Below are 18,534 nucleotides of genomic sequence, written 5' to 3' on the forward strand. Positions count from 1 at the left end.
AAGTTATGACCCCGAAAACTGGGCTCGTCAGGTGTGAGCTCGAAATACATGCGGTCATCATATAGTCCAACCGTCAGACCTCTTTGAAGTAAACAAACGACCTCGAGGATGTATGGCCTCGAATTTGCACTGAGCTCGCAATGGCATGACACTTGAATATATGTTTCACCGATTGCCTTCAGGCGAGATAGCTCGAGCTCGGGAAGTGCAAGCTTGGATGCGACAACCTCATCAGCATCTACTTGTCCCAAGCATAGCGCAAAGGTGGGTGGCGAGCTCGTGATTGATTCATAGTCTCGACAGACTCAAAGCCAATTGCTGATCTCGAATATTTGATGAATTATCTGGGATAACCCATTACGTGTGAACATGTTTATTGTTGTACAATCCCAATATTTACGGGATATCATTTAATCTGTTATCTGTTTTCGATCTTCATGGGACGTTTCCATGTATGTAGGAGATAATGCATTAAATATCATTATTTCAATTAATTTACAAAATATCTTCCCGAAATATGTGGGAATGAATTCTGCAACCTTCTCTATAAATAGAGAAGGAATCACCATTTGTAAAGGACCGATTTCTGATTTCTTGAGAAAAAACTCTGGGCAACTCTTCTCTGAAAAGTTTCCAGAAAACTCTCAAGTCTTAATAATATAGACTCGTGGACTAGGCATAGTTAACTGCTGAACCACGTAAAAATCCTCTTGTTTTCCTCTTTATTCATTTGCTCCAGTATTTTTATTGTTTAATTGTTCTACTATTTAAGTTGACGAAAAGTGGCGTCAACACTTAGATTACTCATAAAACACAAACATAATCCCTAAAACCCTTATAAATACCATCAACAATGGGAAAAACTCATTAAAATAGAAAGAAAAAAAACTAATAAAATCAATTAAAACTTAGATATAGGCATAAGAGAACATATATGACAAATCTAACACTAAAAATATATTTTTTTTTTACCTAAACTGAGTTGAGGCATGCTGGAGGTGGACAGAGAAACTGAGACCCTATGAAACATTTAATGAGAAAGGATAAGAGAAAGGATCGGGGTTTTCTGGTATTTACCAAAAACCTACAGCGACGACACGTCGTTGCTATAGGTTATTTTCATTAATGAAAACTCGTCGCTATAGAGACTTTCCAAAATTCAAGTTCCAGTGCTAAATTTTTTTGGAGGAAAGTTTCCCACCATTTTTTTTCGAACCTCTTCGTCATTGCTATAGGTTAATTGAGAAAAAAATATTAATAATAAATATTAAATAATTTGGGTGCTGTATATTCTGTCCAAAAACTTTAGAGACATATAGCGACGACATGTCGTCACTATATATTATTTGAGAAAAAATAAAACATTAATAATAAATAATAAATAATTTGGGTGTTGTATGTCCCCTCCAAAAAATTTAGAGACCTATAGCGACGACATGTCGTCTCTATAGGTCAAGATATTTTTGAACCTACAGCGACGACATGTCCTTGTAGGTCTTTAATAAAAATTAAAAAATCCAAATTTTGTTGTTTTATGTGTTCTATTGCGACGACATCATTGTCGTCGCAATATAAGTCGTCGCTATAGAGTGAATTTCTTGCAGTGGTTGTAACTCTATTTTTTTTTTATTTTTTATGACGGTGTACATTGTAGTTACACGGAACCTCACACAAATTTTCAGAAAAATTATGAATAATTTAAGGTATCGAAATGATGATTCAAACTTGTACGCGCATATAAAAATCTGAGCGGGCACGCGTCCAATAAGCTATTTGAATCCTTATTTCAAGACTTTAAATTATTTAGAATTTATTAGAAATTTGTAAGATGTATGCTATAATCATAAGATATACAATGATATAAAAAAAGGAATTTTTCATAAATATGGCTTTTTAGCCATAATTGTGCAAAAATATGGGAATCAATCTTTTTATAATATGTATGGAAGATTTTATATAAGAAAAACTTAGATTATGGGAAAAATAAGTACATACCACAATTGAAATTTAAACAACAACACATCAGCACAAATCAGGGGTACAAATATAATTACCAATTCAATCCTCCTCTGCTCATCTGCTCATGCCTGAAACACGATCAAAAAACCACGTAACTATCTGCAGATTCCTTCCATCTCTGGCACTCCATTCTCCGGTGATAACTTTCTTCTCCGGCAACAACTCGTATCTCCGGCAATCACCACAACAATCGACCAACTCTAGCAAAGGTTTGACCTCAGCTTCTGCCAAAAAAATTTAAGAAAAATCTTATCACTAAAGCACTGGTCCCTTTCTGCAGAAATCAAAAAAATTCCAACATTCTTCCAATCATACGAGCTACAATCTTTGAAGATTTCGGGGACCTGCATATCAACTACACGATCAAGAAACCGTCTCCTCTGTCAACTCTGTTCTATTGTCATTTTTTTTTTTTTTGCAAACTATCTTAAATTTTCTACATAAAACTATATTATTTGCATACAAAATAAAAAATTATAGATAAACTATTATCTTTTTTTTTTTGGTGAATAAGCTTCAGTGTATTACTCAACAGCCAAAGGGTACAATTCAGCTAGTTACAAGCCTACCAACCAGCTACAAAACCAAATACAGATCAAACAAATCCAACCAACAGGAAACTAGCTCATACTGAACTTAGTGACCCATTCCCTATCTATAGCTTTAGCCTTTTTAGGCATTACAAGAGAAAGTCTAAACTGGATCTCTCTAACAACTCTTTGTACAGTATTATCTACATGCCAAACTTTATTGTTCCAAAAAGCATCATTTCTCACTCTCCATATATGATACACGAGAGCTGTAAGAACAGAGTAAAGGATGCTCTTCCGAACAACACTCAATCTCTTAGCTTTGTGAGTCCAACAGAGAAGTTGCTCCAGATTTAAGGAAACTGAATTCCAACCCAAACTTTGCTTGATCTTCTGCAAACAGGAACTGCTATATTGACAGTGAAAAAAGAGATGACCAATACTCTCAATATCACCTCCACAAAGTAGACAAGATTGGTCTATTAACGGCTGAAACTTGTGCAATTGCTCTCTGGTACGAAGCCTCTGCATCATGACCAGCCAAAGCATAAATCTATGCTTCGGAATGCTCAGCCTATCCCAAACAACTTTGCTCCATTTAACTGCAACAGGATGCTCAAACAGCAGTTCATGACCAGCTTTAATACTATATCTCATCCCTGCAAATTTAGACAGCTCAATCTTAACTTTGAAGGCATCTTTGACAGCAACCAACCGCTTCCAGTACCAGCTGCAATCAAAAGGCACCTGGTACTCCCACCAGTTTCTATCCATCAGATAAACACTATTAATCCACTTCACAAACAGATATCCTTTTTATTGGCTATTGCCCAAACGTACTTACCCATTGCAGCCAAATTCCAATCAAAAACCTTCCTAAAGCCTAAACCACCCCCTGTCTTAGGCAAACAAACTTGATGCCAAGCTACTAACCCCGGACTAGTACTATCAGCCAAACCTTTCCAGAGAAACGCCCTGCAGATAGCTTCAACACCCTTTAATAACCTTTTAGGAAGAACCATTATTTGGGCCCAATAAGAGTGCAAAGTAATCAAAACAGAATTGATTAGAGTGACTCTTCCCATGTAAGACAAGTGTCTCGTGCTCCACACTCTGATTCTAGCAACCATTTTCTCAAGGATACCATTACACTCAGCTGCTGAATTTTTTTTGGAACTAACAGGAATGCCAAGATATCTGAAAGGGAGATGAGCTCTATTAAAACCAGACATCTCAAGCACTTGGGCCACCTCTGCCTCCTGCATGCCACTACAATATATAGCTGACTTTTCATTATTAGGCAGTAAACCAGAAGTCATTGAGAAGAGTTTAAGACCCTGCAATAACAGAAGGATCGATGGAAAATCTCCATGACAAAAAAGTAGCAAATCATCCGCAAAACACAAATGATTCAACTTTAACAAGGCACATCTGTCATGATACTTAAAACCTGGCCGAGCCCCCACATCTGTCAATATCCTAGACAAATATTCCATGCCAAGCACAAAAAGGAGAGGGGACAAAGGATCTCCTTGTCTCAAACCCCTCTTGGATTCAAAAAAACCATGCATTTCACCATTAAGTAAAAGTGAAAACTTAGGGGTTGTGATACACACCATAATGAGATCAATGAACTTTTGGGGAAATTGGAAAGCAATCAGCATTTCTTCAATAAAACCCCATTCAATAGTGTCATAAGCTTTCCTCAAATCAATTTTAATCATACAACTTGGTTTGCAATTCTTTCTTCCATAATGCCTAACAATATCTTGACAAACCATTATATTATAGGCTATATATCTCCCATGAACAAACCCACCTTGGTTTTCAGCTATTATATCAGGAAGAATTTTCCTTAAGCGAGAGCAAATAATCTTTGTGGTTGCCTTATATATCACGTTACAACAAGAGATAGGCCTAAAATCCTGGACACTATTCGGGCATTTGACTTTAGGAATGAGTGTAATAGTTGTTGCATTTATCTCTTTAAGAAGCAAACCAGTGTTTAGAAAGTTAGTCACAGCAGTACCTACCTCTTGACCCACCAGATCCCAGTTGTCCTGATAAAAAGAGCTCCCATACCCATCCGGCCCAGGTGCCTTCCTCCCTGGTATATCAAAAATGGCAGCTCGAACCTCTTGAATGGAAAATGATTTCTGAATAAGCCGATGGTGCTCCTCTGAAAGTAATGGACCAGCAGCCACTATTGAATGAAAAACCTTCCTTCTGTTCCTCATTGAAGTCCCTAACAAGTTCTGGTAATAGCTCAGAAATGCTTGTTGAATATCCCCTGGTTTATCCATCCAAAAACCCCTCTCATTCCGAATGCAGTTAATTCTATTATGAACTCTCCGAGCCTTCAAAAAAGCATGGAAAATGGCCGTATTCTCATCACCATTTTGAACCCAATCGATTTTAGCCTTTTGAGCTAAAAAAGAGTTATGAGCTCTTTGGTAATAAGTGTATTTATCTCTGGCCCTTTGTTCTTGCTCCATTAAGATAGTATTTCGTGGGTCTATATTCAGTTCTACTTGAATATCTAACATCTCTTGCTTGGCTTGAATAACCACCTTGTGTATCTCATTGAATCCCTCCTTGTTAATAGCTCGAAAAACCCTCTTCAGCCTCTTCAGTGTTCCCACCAAACAATACATAAGAGTACCAGCAATGGGGGTCTGCCAGCTTTGTCCAACCTCTGCCTTATAACCCTGAGCTGATTTCCACATGCTAAAGTATCGAAAAGGTTTCTTCCCAGTACTAACATCTTGATAGAAGGATATCAAAATAGGACAGTGGTCAAACTCCCCTTCCGGCAGAAAGACTACCTCTGAATTCGAAAAGGAGTCCGTCCAATTCAGATTCACCAAGGCACGATCTATCTTAGAGAAGATTCTCTCTTCAGGCTTCTGTTTATTATTCCAAGTGAAAAAACTTCCTGAGAATTTCAGGTCCTCCATTTGACAATACATCACACATTCCTTGAAACTTTCGGAAGGCTTTTTATGGTTCTTACTACCAGGTCGTTCATCATAGTTCAAAATTTCATTAAAATCACCTACTATCATCCATGGCTCATCTATAGTAGCCTTGAGTTCTTTTAAATCCAGCCACAAATTTTCTCTACCTCGAGCTTCATTGAAACCATAAACAAAGGTTATATGAAACTCCTTTGAATTTTGACAAGTTTGAGCAATACAATGAATCAATTGGCTTGTACACTTCCTAATATCTAAGGAAAATATAGAAGGGTTCCAAGCAACTATTATTCTCCCTTTATCCAACCAAGGGTTATTATTAGTAAAGCACCATCCAGGAAACAAACTCATATAAAGATCTCCCATACTTTTATTCTTAACTTTAGTTTCAAGAAGACTAACAAGGCCAACCTTTTTTGAATAAACCAGATGTCTGATTTCTTTATGCTTGAGCTGGCTGTTAATCCCTCTAACATTCCAAACAAGAATTCTATCCATTTGAACTAGAGGGAACTCCCCCCTCTCCAGTGTTGTCCTTCTCTTGCTCAGTCTTTTCCTCTTGAGAATGTAAAATGGCAAACTGATTACTCACTTCTGTGGCTGTCACAACTTGGTTCTGCACCTTCTTACCATTGCCCACCATCTGAAACCCATCTTCATCAATGGCAGGTGCCGCCAATTTTGCCTCTGTTTTCTGTTTTGGGACCCAGGCTTGCTTTGTCTGAACTTTGTTCCTGCACACATTAGAGCCATGCCCCATACCCGAACAGTTCTTGCACACAATCGGAATACATTCGTATTTCACATCCAATTCAATATCATCGTCAAATTCATCTGTAAAAGAGATGGTAGGAGGAAAGTCTTGAGCAATACTCACCTCAATCAAAATTCGTGGGTACAGCAATCTATCTCTATGCTTTGTGATATCATCAACTTGAATTGGATTTCCGATCTGACCTACTATCTTAAAAAGAGAAGCCTCTCCCCAATACTTAATATCCAGGCCCCTCACTTGAATCCATGTAGGAACTGTATCCACATTTTCTTTGGTAAAATCATCGACCGAATTCCAAGGCTTCATGATGAAAGGTTCCTTGTCAAAGAAAAGGAAACCTCCATGCAAAACTTTGTCCCTCTGTTCTATATTCTGAAACCTTATAATGAAAATACCATGTGAAAGCAAGCCGACCTTAACCACTTCATCTTTCCACATTCTTCTCACAAATCCATTGAGCACATTCAGGGGAGGGTTAGCACCAGCAACATACGCCACTATTGAAGGTGTCCAGAAATTCACTTCTTCCATAATATCAGCCTGATTAATTTTCACCTTTTTCTTGCCCTGATTCGGTGATCCCTCTGACTTCGATGGAGAGTCAAAAGCCCGATCTAAGTTCCTTACAATGTGCTCAGATCGTAAAATAGGTGGAGTCACCTTCTTCCCCCTATCCACATCATGAGCTGTCTGGTTTGCAAAACTTAACCATTCTGAGAAATTCTTACGAACCTCACTCTGTTTCCGAAGAATCTCCTCCGATTCCTCAGCCGTATATTCTTTCCCCAGGACCTGTTCCTCTTCTGGGATTTCTAACTCAGAAATCCCTAAAATGGCATCCATGGATCGAGTTTTGATAACACGATCCGAAGAAGAAGGACCTTTCTTCTTATTGTTCCTCTTTCCCTTAGCTTTTCCCGAGATCTTTGCTCCTTTAGCCATGGCCGCCGATGTCACCACCGAGAGAGAGAATTCGAAAAAAGGCGGGAGTCTTATAAACTATTATCTTGATTACAATGAAAATGGTCATGATCATAATGTGCTTGCTGAAAAACACAAACAATTTATAAACAAAAAAATTGAAAAAAATTATACAAGCTCATTGGTTTGTGTACATTGATTAACCAAAAAAAAAAAAACAAACAAGAGACAAGAACTCTGAAATATTTACATCCTAATTTGTCTTTACAATAAAAAGAATAATTTGATATTAGTGTGAATTTTAACAGCCAAAACATTTAGAAACATTAGGACAACCAGTTACTTGGAAAAACAATCAATAAATTCAACTAAATGTTTCAGTAGGTTATGAGACTACAGATTAAGGGAACCAGTTACCTTCCCACTGGTTTGTGTACATTGATTAACCAAAAAAAATAGACAAGAAACAAGAACTCTAAAAATTTAACGTTCTAATTTATCTTTACAATAAAAAAAAAATTATTTGATGTAGCTGTGGAGATTTACTACAAAAACAATCAGTAACAATAGGGTAACCAGTTACCCTAAAAAACAGCCAATATATAAAACTAAGAGGAAATTACAACTATATAAAACTAAGTGTAAAAATAGGCAATATATGATTCTATATTAAGGTAACCAGTTACCCTGCAAAAAAAAAAAAGTCAATGTGTAAAACTAAGTGTAACAAGTTACCCTGCAACAACAGTCAATATATATAACTAATTGGAAAAACAGAAAATATATAAAACTAAGTGTGACCAGTTACCCTACAAAAGCTAAATGTTTAAGAAGAAGATGTGATTAAATATTAAGTTAACCAGTTACCTAGCCCATTTAGAACCAACTAACTGCTTAAAAAATTGCCAAATTTTACAGATATGGACAATATTACTTCTTTGGTTCAATATGGAGGCAATTGAAATGAAAACAACGAGTACCAAGGGTACACAATGACTGGGATATTAATACCACCAAATTGTTCGCTTGAAAACTTGGTGAATTTGATAAAAAAGGAGATAAAGGAAAAAACCAGCAACTATTGAAGTTTCTTATCAAGTAGAAAAAGGAACACCACCAATGAAGGTTGTAACAGACAATTCAGTGTTGTTCTTTCTGGAAATAAAGAAAAAAGTTGCTGCTAAAATAACAGACTTACCATTGTGTGTCACTATAGTTCAAGAATCAAGCAATGAAATGACCTTCTTCTACTAGCAAATCAGAAAGCTACAGCAGAAGAAATGGAGGTGGGGACATTATTAATGCAAGCAAATCAATCTTCCATCAATGAACAAATGTTACTTGAAGAAGGAATGTCAAGCACAACAAATGAGGGCACAAATGTGTCATACATACCTCGTTTTGCTGAAGAAGTAGCTGATTTCATAATTGAGGACAATACAAAAAGAAAAAAGAAGTTGGATGAAATCTAACTAGTAATATCTTATTACAGAGTGAACACAATAGAGCAAGGGCAAATTTACAAGGATAAGAACACAGTCAAATCAGCTCTTACCTACTATGCAATGGTGCATAACTTCTAGCTCAAAACAAAAAGACCAGAACCTAGAGAGTACCTAGTTACTTGCGCAGATGAAACATGAAACTGGTTGGTGAGAGCATCTAAGTACAGAAATCAAGATTTATTCAAGGTACGGAAATGCAATCCAAATCACACTTGCTCTGTTGAAATTGTTTTGGAAGACCATAGGCAAGCAAAAAGCATCGTAGTTGGGGAATTAATAAAGAATAAGTACAAGTCAATCAAAAGAAATTACACTCCAAATGACAACATGAATGATATGAATGATGACTTCGGAGTAACTATGGGATACACAAAAGCATGGAGATCAAGAGAGAAAGCTTTGCGTCTAGTAAGAGGGAACCCCGATGATTCATATCAAAAGTTGCCAATATATCTTTACATGTTGAAGCAAGAAAATCCAGGAACAATAACACACCTACTCATAGACAAGGAAGATAGATTCAAATACCTATACATAGCTTTCTCTAACTCAATCAATGGTTGGAGATACTTGAGGCCTATAATTGTTGTTGATGGAACTTTCTTGAAAAATGCACATGGTGGTACCCTATTTTCAGCATCAACGTTAGATTCAAACAACAACATTTTCGTGTTCGCTTTTGGAATAGCAGACTCTGAAAATGATAATTCATGGTTTTGGTTCTTCTCCAAACTGAGAGACACCTATGGAGAACCCGAAGGTATGATAGCTTCAACGATATATTCTTGTTTACAAACAAATAGGAACATTTTACCAAAACAAAATACACAAATACATGCTTTTTCTTTTAGAATCTGAACAAAAAGTAACTGGTTCCTTCACCAAAATAAAATAAAAAAATTGAAAAATACTTAATTTTTGTTCTTTTATTTTAAAATATTTGTATTCCACAGGATTGGCTATAGTTTCTGACAGACATAAGAGCATAGACAATGCAGTACATATGGTGTACCCAAATGCTTTCCATGGAGCGTGCATGTTTCACTTACTCAATAATTTGAAAGGCAAGTATATGGGAGCCATGGAGAAGAGCTACAAATTAAATTCATTGCAGCAGCAAAAGCATACACAAAGACAGAATGTGAACACTACATGAGAGGCCTTGATAGAATTGATAGACGCATTAAGCCCTATTTAGAAAAAGCCAAGTATGAAACTTGGGCAAGATCATACACGCCAACAAAAAGATACACCATGATGACATCCAACATCGCAGAATCACTCAACGCTGCACTAAAAGCTGCAAGAAATCTCCCCATTCATATCTTGGTTGAATGCCTTAGAAGTTTGGTTCAAAAGTGGGTTTGGAACAACTCAAATAATGCAAATGGAACATTCACAAAAGTCTCTACAGCAACAGAGAATGAATTGAGACATGACATTGTTTCAAAAATGAAGTATGAGGTATGCAACTAAACTTATTCTTACAAATCCTTATTCTGTCAATAGATGGTAACCAGTTACCTTCCATAAGAACAAGAAAAAAAAATTTACACAGAAGCATAACTAGTTTCTTTAAATCTTAAGTCTAGCTAGTTAAAATGTTTATTATCTGATTCTATTTCATGACAAAACTATTTTTAGGTCTTGCCTTTCAACACAATAGAATACCAAGTTCGTGATCAAAAGGGGATAAATTTCACAGTAAATATACATAATAGAACATGTACTTGCAATAGGTTCCAAGAAGATTAAATACCTTGTGGCCATGCAGTAGCTGTCATTGCAAAGAGAAACTTGAGTGTGTATGATTATTGTGCAAAATTCTACAGAACAGAAACGTTGAAAGCATTGTATCAAGAAAATGTTCATCCTTTGCCCCATAAAGATGAATGGAATCTCCCACAACACTTGGACATAACAATGCTGCCTCCAAATGCAACAATCCCTGCAGGAAGACCAAGAAAGAAACAAATAAGATCAAGAGGGGAACATAAAGTAATAATCACCTGTAGGAAATGTGCACAACCAACACATAACAGGAAGACTTGCAGGAATCCTCCATTTGAGAAGTCAAACAAACAGAAAAAGCCAAAGACATAGATTCATATTCTACAGCAAAACAAACCTTTCATATACTCATTGAAAGAGAGACTTTCATATTCATCAAGTATCATTCAGTATTTTAATAAGATTGTTTCAAAATGAAACACATTGATTGATTATGCAAACTTATAAAATTCTTTCAAAATAATTTCTTGGATTTGTTTGCTTCTTATTTTTCAATGCTACCATCACTATAAATAAACCATAACAAAAAAAAAAATGATTGTACCCAGTTACCAAAAGTTAACAACAAAAACAACGATATAGGTAAATGGTTACCCTGAAGTTTCAATACAAGATAAATTACCCCACTATAACAATCTAAAAGCCAAAAAAATAATAATAATTAAAACCTTTACTTTCTTCTATCACAAACTCCTCTATATATAATATTAAAGTTACTTTAATATTAACTTAATAAACTGGTTGCATAACTATAAAAAAGACAAGCTTAGGGGAAAAATCTAAAAAAAAAACACTTAAGTAACCAGTTACCCTCGGTATATTAGGAAACAAACAACCTAAGTACCTGGTTACCCTCAAAATCATTCTTGCTCGAATATCACCAATAAAATTAGTTAAACAACCCAACTGGGAACTAGTTTCCCTCAAATTATTCCATAAAACAGTGGAAAAAAATATAAAAACAAACAGAAAACTAGCTACCTACTTTAAAGTGTTATCTAAAATATATATTAATAATTGCAATTAACAAACAACAAACCAATGGGGAAATTTTTAAAAAAAAAAACAATTAAGTAACTAGTTACCCTCGGTATGTTAGCAAATAAACAACTTGGGTACCTGGTTACCCTCTAAATCATTCTTCCAAACGCTTACAACAAAAGAATTAACAAAACGATATACTAATATGTATATATAAAATGACCTTAAGAATCTCAATGTTTTACATGAGCAGAAATTTAAAAAAGCTAATTGTTAAACTAGAAATTGATTCATCATTTAAATACAGTTGTAACAAAAATAAAAAAGCAAAAGAAATATAATATCACTAAAAGCCTATGCATCAATTTTCATTCTCTTCTGTCTCCTCTCCAGAAGCTTTTCAGTGAACTCATCGCTAGTTAAGTATCCTTCAAGTTCTTTGTTCTTTCCATGATAGTACAAGCTGACAGCAATGTCTTTGCGAATGAGACGAACATCAATATGTTTAGGCATCTCATTCTCCTTCCCAAGAATTATTTGCTCAGCAAAATAAGTAGAAAACACCCCACAATCGCTGCATTATAGAAAAATGAAAAAAAAAAAAACAACTAAGAACATATAAACAAAAAAGAACACAAATAAAAAAAAACTAAAATCAAATAAACAAACTAACCAATCAAGTTGTTGAGGAATGCCTTTAGCAATGCTCAACTTCAAAGCCTCATTCTCTGCCACATCATACGGACTAACATCAATATTAATATCTTGACGATCATAGAAACCAATCTTCTCCAATAGAAGAGGAATCAAAACAGCAAATGCCTCAACGACGGGTAAAGTCTGATTTTCATGCTTTGCACCAGACATTGAATCATACAATGTAAGAGATCTCTACTGTATATTAAATTGCAATAAAATCCAGTGCATAAGACCCTTCACATTAACAGGCATGACAACATCATCAAGAAAATTCCAATGAGTTGCACAAAACATGGATTCCCCCTTCATTATCTTCAAAGCAACGCAGCTTTCATCTATTTTAAATGCACCACTACCTTTTTTCTTAAAATCTTCATACATAAACATTATGTTTTGCCCAAAACAAGTGTTAGTCGTAGATACTCTCCTCTTCAAATCTTTAGACAATCTAACCTTTCTCCTCAAGTAATACATCATCACATCAATATGCTGCATAATAAAAAAATACATGATTATAAAATGATATGGGTAGAAACAAATCTACTATGACAGTCAAGAAAACTTTGTCACACAAGGGTAACTGGTGACCATCATCAACACAAAACACAGGTACAATGTTTGGGTAACTAGTTACCCAGTGAACTACAACAAAACAAAGAGTAAGGGAACTAGTTACCCAATAACATCATAATATATAACATAAATAGATCACTAGACTTAGTACCTTGTAAAAAAAAAAGAAAAAAAACTCCAACATGAAAAACCAGATAAATTAAAAAGGGAGAATCTCACTGATGAATCAATGAATTGCCCAGAGAAATAAAGGCTATGAAACCAAGTCTTCTTAGAAATATGAACAAAAATGAAGTTAATTGGTGGGTCCACAGAATTATCATCATATTTTTTGAACCTGAACAATACATTAAAAAACAAAATAAAAAAGTTAACAAATTAATCATACATATTACACATATAACAAACTTTAAAACAAATAATGGTTGTACATACTTGTTCCTTTTCTTCAAATCACGATTAATCCAGGATTCAAACTCAGACAGTTGTTCTTTAGTGTGATTATCACCAAGTTCATTGGAAAAAGGGACAAATATTATCCAATATCATCCTCTTTCTTTTTTGTTTCACTCCAACTTCATAAGATCCAAATTTTGTTAAGAAATGAGATTTTACAACAGCGCTCGGCTTCGCTTGCCTTTTCCTTCCCAAAATCATTCTAGTATCAATTGCTTGTGCATCATCATACATCACAATTGACCACTTACTTTTATCCTCCAAACAACTACTCTCTTTAAGTGGCCTCTCAACCGAATCATTAATAACTCTCCATATTGCATTAGAGACATGAAATGTGGGAGTTCGAGGACTTGAGCATACACTTGAGTCAATTTTAATTGGCTCCTAAAAAAGAAATAAAAATATACAACCAATACTTCATTACAAACAAGAAAACAAGGAGGAAATAAACCAATTGCTTAAATAAATAAAAGGAAAATAAAATCTTACTTTAACAGTAGTAAAAAATTGTGAAGCAATCTGAACGGAATACTCCAAATCAGCCCCCAACTCCTCACCAATATCAACATTTTGGTAACCCTCAGAGGAATGGCCATCAAAAAAATCCTACAAATACAAAAACCAACAATTTTTAAACAAAATAGAACCAAATTAGACATCATAAAAGGGAAACACACAAACAATAGAAACCAGTTACCTCAGAAGAAGCCTGAGCATGCAGAGGATCTTCAAACTCTCCACCAACATTATGATTACCAGCTGCCATAGATGCCTTAATACCATCCAACAAAGATATAACAGAAGCAAAATCAGATGCAAAGGATGTCTTCAATTTAGAAATTGCAAGCAATATAGACTTCTGGGAATCTTGCACTTCAACCAATTTTGATTGAATGGCAATAAGATCTTGATGTATATCTGAGGAATAGCAGCATCGTCATCAGGTGGATCTATTGGCAAAAACTTACTTTCAAAAGACAACCCTCTCAGAATAGGCAGTCTCATTTCTTCAGTAGTAGGCATTATGACATTAACATCATACTGCAAGAATCAAATTTTTTTTTTAAACAGACGACTAACAATAACTGGAACAAAATAACTAGTTACCCAACTATAAAACAAACATAATAAAAAATAGAAAGAGAATGACAAAAAAAAATTAAAAAAAAAAAACAAAATCATTACCTCTTCCTCCAACAGAACGTTATCAACCAAATACTAATATGACACACTTCCTCTGCTTGTCCAATTCAAAATCCTTGGAAACAAACAATTAACCCGTCTACACAATGCTTGAGAACAAGAAGGAATTGTCTCATATATCCATATAAGGAAAACAATAGGGAAACCATAGCACTTATAACTATAGTTATCCAGTGACCCATCAGGTTTCCTAGGAACATAATCATACATGGCGTTCCTATCTTTCAAAACTGCTCGCATCACACACCTAGTTCTTTGCCACAACACTTTCCCAAAAGCAAACTTCTTCATCTCACTGAAATTAGTATCAACCATGGCAAAGAAGGAGTTGTCAACACGAGTCTCAGTTTGTGTCCTGAACAAAAAATTAGCTAACAAATGAACAATAGCCAACTTAACGACAACCTCATCACCTTTCTTCTTCAATTTTTTATCATTAAATGTACATGCAACCTCCTCTTTCCTAAGTTTTTCTTCCTTCCTTGGTTTACCTTCGTACAACGAAAAAAGAGATTTCCTAAGCCCTAAATCAGCCTCTTTGAACATGCCAAAGTCTACACTGCCCACATATTTCAAACCAGTAATGAGGGCAAACTCACTGATTGAGAACCTAACTAATGTGCCACCCAAGTTAAACCAAAACTCGGATTCTTCGTTTTTTTGATAAATCTCCCTGAGCAAAACACTATGAAATAATTGTGCCTGAAATGTAATATCAGGCATATCCAAAAAGTGACTGAATGGAGTTCTTCGAAACATTGCTTTTTGTTTCAAACTTAAAACTGCCTTAATCTCACTCATAACAGAAGGCTTATTCCACTGTTGGACTTTACTACCAAAACGCCTATCAGGTTTAATTCTGAAATGCGCATCCTAAAAACAAACATGGGAATCAATTACACACTGATAACATAACACTAAACAGAATAAACAAACTGTGAATAATATGAAGGGGGAAAAAACAAACAAGGTAACTAGGTACCTATTATAAAACAATAAACATAAACAACTAACTCGGTACCTATAAATCCAACAAAAATTATAAAAAATAAAATAAAAAGAAAAGTGGAAAACATACAGAACAATGAAAAGTTAACATTAAAATAACAAAAAATTATAAAAGAAAATCAACACAAAAGTACCTAGGGACCACATGATAATACATTACAAAACACTAAAACTTAGGAAACATAATAATATGATTAAACCATAAAAAGTAAACAGGAACCACAAAAAGAAAAGCAATGCCAAACACATATAAACTATGAACTTTAAAAAAAAAAATCACTAAACATCAACAACTAACTAGGAACCTAAAAAGGCAAAAAAAAAATATAAAAAAAGAAGAAGAAAAGTTGATAACATACAGAACAGGGCAACTTAAAACATTAAAATAACAACAAATGATAAAAGTAAATCAATTGAAAAGAAACTAGGGACCACATGAGAACACATGACAAAAAAACTAAACATAATAAACATAATCACACACTTAAACCATATCAAAGAAACAAGGGACCACAAAAAGAAAACAATACCTGTAGAATGCACTTTGAACTTTGTTTATATGTATGTTTTCCTAGTTGCCTAGTTACTTTGAACTTTGTTAAATGTAGAACTGTGAATGTATGAAACCAGTAGTATACGTCAAGGAGTATGAGCAAGTTTTATCATTATTTCATTGACAAAACCACACACAAACACACATTTATATATTTATATATATATATAAATACATGTTCTAAACTTGAAGTTACAGCAAGCCAGAGCCAGTTTCATCATAATCCGATATCAATATGAAGACATATGATATTAATCATATATGTGGGAATTACATATATCATATAAGTTTTCCCCTCAAGGGAAAGATGCAGCAAAAAGGTAAAAACATACATATACACATCGAAAACAAAAATCAAGGTAACTAGGTGTTATCCAAAAAATTAGAAGTGAATGACGTGGCAAGCATTAATTACACGTGGCTGACACCTGAAAGAATTTGTGTTCGACTATCGACCAGGAAAGCATCACGTATCTGACGATCAGTTTTTCATACGACCAGCCTGGTCGTACGCGCATTATACGCGGAAAAGATCTTGAGCAGTTACGATAGAATCCGAGATTTTCTCCCATGATTTCCTGAATATCCGATTGTTTAGGAAATAATATCTGTAACAATTAATGTAAATTTTCTCTGAGCTTATAAATAGAAAAGAAGGGCTCAGGGAAAAAGGGGATCCAATCTGAATCTGATTTTTTGTATCTTGAGCTTTGAGATTAGAGAAAAACACACTAGAATACTTGTATTTTTCATCAGAGGTTAGTGAAACTCATTGAACCCAAGTTCTTTGATCACTCCTTTGAATCTCAATCTAATAACAATCAAAGTGGACGTAGGGCATTACCAGATCCTGGGGCCGAACCACTATAAAACATCGTGTTCTTATTCTTTTCGTCATTATGTTCTTTTCAACGTATTCATACACTTCAAGCATATTTTGACTCCGTGTCAGTTGCCCAAATCTAGGGTCAACACTAGGTACCTTAACTCTACTCTGACGATCTTTCTTTGTCCCAGCAGCAATGCTCTTGATCCTTGATGAATCCTTAACTTGAGGGGAAGAATGCAAACCACCATCAACACTTGTTGATGAAGTACCAACATTACCTCCCTTAAAAAACATAAACATAAATACAAAAAATGAAAACAACATACAAAGAAATATACGATTCCAACTCAAATAAACAAAAATCAAACTAACAACCAAACCAAAACACTGAAAGAAACCAGATACCTTAACGTTAGGTGCTGCATTGTTGGCATGAACCGTTGGAGTTCGAGGAGAATGACGCATACCGACGGCATTCAACACCGTTAGCCAAAATTTCCGAAAATTCCAGTCGACCAAACTTCTATTCAACAACTCTGATGACCGAAAACAACTTCGATCACCTCAAAATACTCATCAACAACACAGATCACCAAACCCAAATGCATGCAAAAAACTGAAGAAAAAAAAAAAGAAAAAAAAGAAAGAACACTCGGGAACAAAGGAAAAAACTGAACGGAAAAACGGTAAAGTAAAACTAAAACTGAAAAAGTTAAATGCCTTTGTAAAATTTTAAAAAATTAAATAAAAGAAAATTACATAACTACCCCTGGATTTAAAAAAAACATCATTAGTAACAAACATATGACAAAATAAGACATCTTAACAAAAATATGGGAAAAAAACCACAAAAGTGATTAAAAAGTATAAAAAGCCATACAAAAGTTATGTTGAAAAAAAAGTTATATTTTAGAAAATATCAATTAAAAGTCCATATAAAATGTAATTTCCACGTAAAAAAATTATGATTACAAATTACTCATGTACCGCAAACAGATAAAGAATACATCATTATGTCTTTTTAAGGGACCTACTGCAGATTTTTCTTATTATACATTTATATGAGAAACAAAAAGTTATATATTTCAAAAACTAACTATAAAATTGGCATAAAGATATTAAAAATGAAAATTTCCATATATAAATAGTTAAGTGGTTAAAAAAATTATATGTACCCTTCAAGAAGAAAAAAAAAAAGTCGATTGTGGTGAAATGTGCACTAAAATTTATTTTTCCATCACATAGTTGATTAGTTATACATATAATATAAGCCTGGACCGAGGGAGAAATACAACTCAGGAGTGAAATGGTTAAACTAAAATTTGTAACTATTTTTTTTTTCAAAATTTGTGGAAATAAGACAACTCCTAGAAACCTATATTTCATTGCAAAACAAGCTTAATCAGCCCTTGGAATGCCACACAACAATATAATAAACAAAAACAAAATATAATATGCCACAGCAATATTTGCATGTAGATAAAAACGATACGTGGAGCCTAGAATATGCCCATCTCGCCACGCAAAACCAACTCCATCAAGGTGCCAAAAAGGAATGAAAAACTCATCCTCGAGGACCCTGACCATCCTATATAACTTCCACGTACTATACATCCAAACCCCTATATATACTACCACCTCAGTCCTCAACTTCCACCATAACCAAACCAAAGTACACATATCTTCTTCCAAAGCTCTTCAACCTCAACAACA

At 34.6% G+C, this 18,534-nt stretch overlaps 1 protein-coding gene across 1 annotated transcript; it reads left to right on the plus strand.

The window, feature by feature from the left end:
* The first annotated feature begins 9,877 nt into the window (after positions 1–9,877).
* LOC133786030 (uncharacterized) lies at positions 9,878–10,828 on the plus strand. Its single transcript, XM_062225244.1, has 3 exons — positions 9,878–10,189; positions 10,370–10,451; positions 10,500–10,828. Exons 1-3 carry the CDS (start codon positions 9,878–9,880, stop codon positions 10,826–10,828), a joined length of 723 nt encoding a protein of 240 aa, XP_062081228.1.
* The last annotated feature ends 7,706 nt before the right edge of the window (positions 10,829–18,534 follow it).

This window comes from Humulus lupulus, chromosome 6, assembly GCF_963169125.1.
Source record: "Humulus lupulus chromosome 6, drHumLupu1.1, whole genome shotgun sequence".
Lineage (NCBI taxonomy): Eukaryota > Viridiplantae > Streptophyta > Magnoliopsida > Rosales > Cannabaceae > Humulus > Humulus lupulus.